We start from the raw sequence: 3,012 nt of genomic DNA on the forward strand, positions 1-3,012 counted from the left end.
CTAAATTTTGTTTAATTAAGAACCGTTTGATTACTATTTAGTTTTCAATTTTTTTTAAAAAAAAATATTGAGAAAAAAAAAACCAAAAATTAAAAGCTCTAGACAGAAGTTTTTTTGTTTTTTTTTTTTTTTGGGTTGAAAATTGAAAGTAGTTAGAGTTGGTTTGGAATTGTGGTGATTTAAATAAAATTACCTCAATAGTCTATAGAATTTCTACGTATATAAAATCTAACACTTGCATTTCACGTTTACCCAAAAAAAATAGAAAACTATATTTTAATTCTTAAATAAGATGAAGTTTAGAAAAATGTCTTATTAAAGATTAAAAATTGATTTTAGTCCCTAGACTCTATTTAATGCCAGTATATGCATTCAATGTCTTTATTTATTTATTTATAATTTAGTGAATTTAAATTTTATGAAAATATTATAAATTTTAATTCTCATTATAGTAAGCACCTTATATAAAAAAATATTTTTGTAGAGATTTTTCGGTACACTTATATTTTTGCATATTTTCTTATCTATCACTAATTCATTACAATATATTTAGATACGAACATTTTGATACACTGAGTTAGTATAACATGCTTAGGTATAGACATTTCGGTATACTAGTTTAGTATAATATATTTAGGTACCGATATTTTGGAACACTAGTTTAGTATGATATAGTTAGGTACAGAATTTTCGGTACACTTATGTTTTTACATATTTTCTTATGTGTCATTAATTCATTACAATATATTTAGGTACCCGCATTTCGATACACTAATTTAGTAAAATATATTATGATACAGACATTTAGGTACACTAGTTAGAGAAAATTAAATAAATTTAATGAATTAGAATATGTATAATAATAAATTTAAAATTTAATGTAATAACATTAAACAAGTTATCTATTAAATATAAAAACAAAAATATAATATGAATTTGAATTTGAATTAAGTACACATTAGAAACTAAAATTAATATTCAATCTCACATCAAAATTTTATGAAATTTTAATATTGTTGAAGGATTAAAGTTCAAAAACCCCAAAAAAAAAAAAACAAAAACGAGAAAGAAAGCATGAAACTGAGATTGCGATTGATAGAAACCAAAGAGACCATCCGAGTGGAGGTCCCCGATCTCTGCTCTTTCCACCACCTCAAACAAACCGTCTCCCAACTAATCTCTGCCGCCCCTTCCTCCCTCCGCCTCTCCCTCAACCGCCGCGACGAGCTCCACGCGCCATCCCCTCACGACCCCCTCCACTCCCTCGGCATCACCTCCGGCGACCTTGTCTTCTACACTCTCGACCCCTCCTCCCAAGCCCTAGCTTCGCCTTTCCATCCAATTTCGCATTCGTCCGCAGAATCCCCAAATCGAACTGAGCCCCAGTGTTCGAATTTCCTAAACTCCGAAACCCTAATTGACGAAGGGGCTGTTATGGCCGATTTAATTGCTGAAAAACAGAGGTCTGGAGGTTCGAATTCGGAAACCGTAGTGGTTTCTGGTGCCGAATGTATGGATATTGATGACCCGTCTGATGCGCTAGGGTTGAAGAAGTACCCTGTTTCATTTTTCTTGAAGAGGGTACTGAGGGAGGAGTTGGGAGACGACCGTAGCAATCGCAGGCTATTGGTGATTGCTGTACAAGCTGTGCTCTTAGAGTCTGGTTTCGTTGGCTTCGATTCGTTTTCGGGTATGCTGGCCAATCAAAGGACGGGTTCAACGATTTCACTTTCGTATACACTGCCTGAGATATTGCGAAATTGGGGCAATACTGGTAGAGAGGTTGAAAGGGTTGTGTTGAAGTTTCAGAATTTGGGGCATTTTGTGAATGTTTATGGGTCTTTGGCAAATGGCGGTTCTTCGCCCTATCAGGTATGTTTGGACAAAAACAGATTTGCCCCAACGATTAAATATGTTTATGAAACCCAAAATGTCAATGACAGAGATGGGTTCGTTTTAGAGTTATGGAAGATTGTGAAAGATGGGATCACATTCCCATTGCTGATTGATCTTTGCGCAAAGGCTGGTTTGCCTGCACCACCGAGCCTTATGTGCCTTCCACCGGAGCTCAAAATGAAGATTCTAGAGCCACTGGCTGGTGTTGACATTGCCAAGGTGGGTTGTGTTTGTAAGGAGCTGCAAAATCTTGGTAATAATGATGAGTTGTGGAAGCAGAAGTACGCTGAGGAGTTCGGTAATGGTAGCGGAGGAGAAGGAACTGGAGGTGAAGGAACAGTGACTAACTGGAAGTTTAGATTTGTTGGAAATTGGGAGACTAGGAAGCAACAAATGAAAGCAGTAGTGAGGTGGAGATCATTTGAGAGGCCTTATTTCAACCGTATCAGGAGGGACCCTAACCCATTTGTACCTCCAAGGATTGGTGGAATAGTTGGTGGAGATTATGACCGCTTTCCACTCTTTGGTGCAATTGATCCTACTGGACAAGCACACCCTCTTCTACAACAACCCCGAAGATCTGGTATGCGGCGTAATTTTTCACCCAATTGCGATCTGGGAGGGTTCGATATCTGATCTGGTCGCTTGGAAGTTGCTGGAACTGAAGCTGCAGGTTCATGTTTCGTATGTGTAGTATATATAATAAGCATCTTGTTTAATCTCCAGCTGGTATTAAGACCAAGTTATCGTAAATTTTAGCTGTTTTATTTTTTTTCTTCTTGTTGATGTGTACATCGTTGTTTCTTATGTTGATTACAGTTGGATTTTGGATATAATTTGAAGTTAAGTTTTGTAGTTTTGGTGTTGGTCTCTCTGCTTTTGATGTGCATATAAGCCGCTCTGCTGCATTATTTTCCGAATTTTTATTTATTTCTGCCGGTGCTGAGTGCACACGGGCAGCTTCTTGTTTAGTTAAATTTGCTTGGTTATAAACTTCTAGGTAACATTCTGTTTAGACTGAATTGAACCACAGTTTTGAATAATCGTTATAACGACATCCACAAATCAAATTCAAAGGACAAGTTGAACATTCCCCTAGTGTTGCTTTAGTCTTAA

General features: G+C 36.5%; 1 protein-coding gene across 1 annotated transcript; it reads left to right on the forward strand.

Annotated features, from left to right (window-relative positions):
- Positions 1-986: 986 nt before the first annotated feature.
- Positions 987-2,532, forward strand: LOC125470969 (F-box protein SKIP22-like). Its single transcript, XM_048570812.1, has one exon. The coding sequence runs from the start codon at positions 1,075-1,077 to the stop codon at positions 2,530-2,532; it is 1,458 nt and encodes a 485-aa protein (XP_048426769.1). The 5' UTR covers positions 987-1,074.
- Positions 2,533-3,012: the final 480 nt, after the last annotated feature.

Source organism: the organism of the source record quoted next, unplaced genomic scaffold, assembly GCF_019419815.1.
Source record: "Pyrus x bretschneideri cultivar Hongxiangsu unplaced genomic scaffold, Pyrus_bretschneideri_v1 Contig55, whole genome shotgun sequence".
Taxonomy (NCBI): domain Eukaryota; kingdom Viridiplantae; phylum Streptophyta; class Magnoliopsida; order Rosales; family Rosaceae; genus Pyrus; species Pyrus x bretschneideri.

Excerpts from the sequence above, each read along its gene's own strand:
- LOC125470969 (XM_048570812.1), top strand. The coding sequence starts at position 1,075 with ATGAAACTGAGATTGCGATTGATAGAAACCAAAGAGACCATCCGAGTG.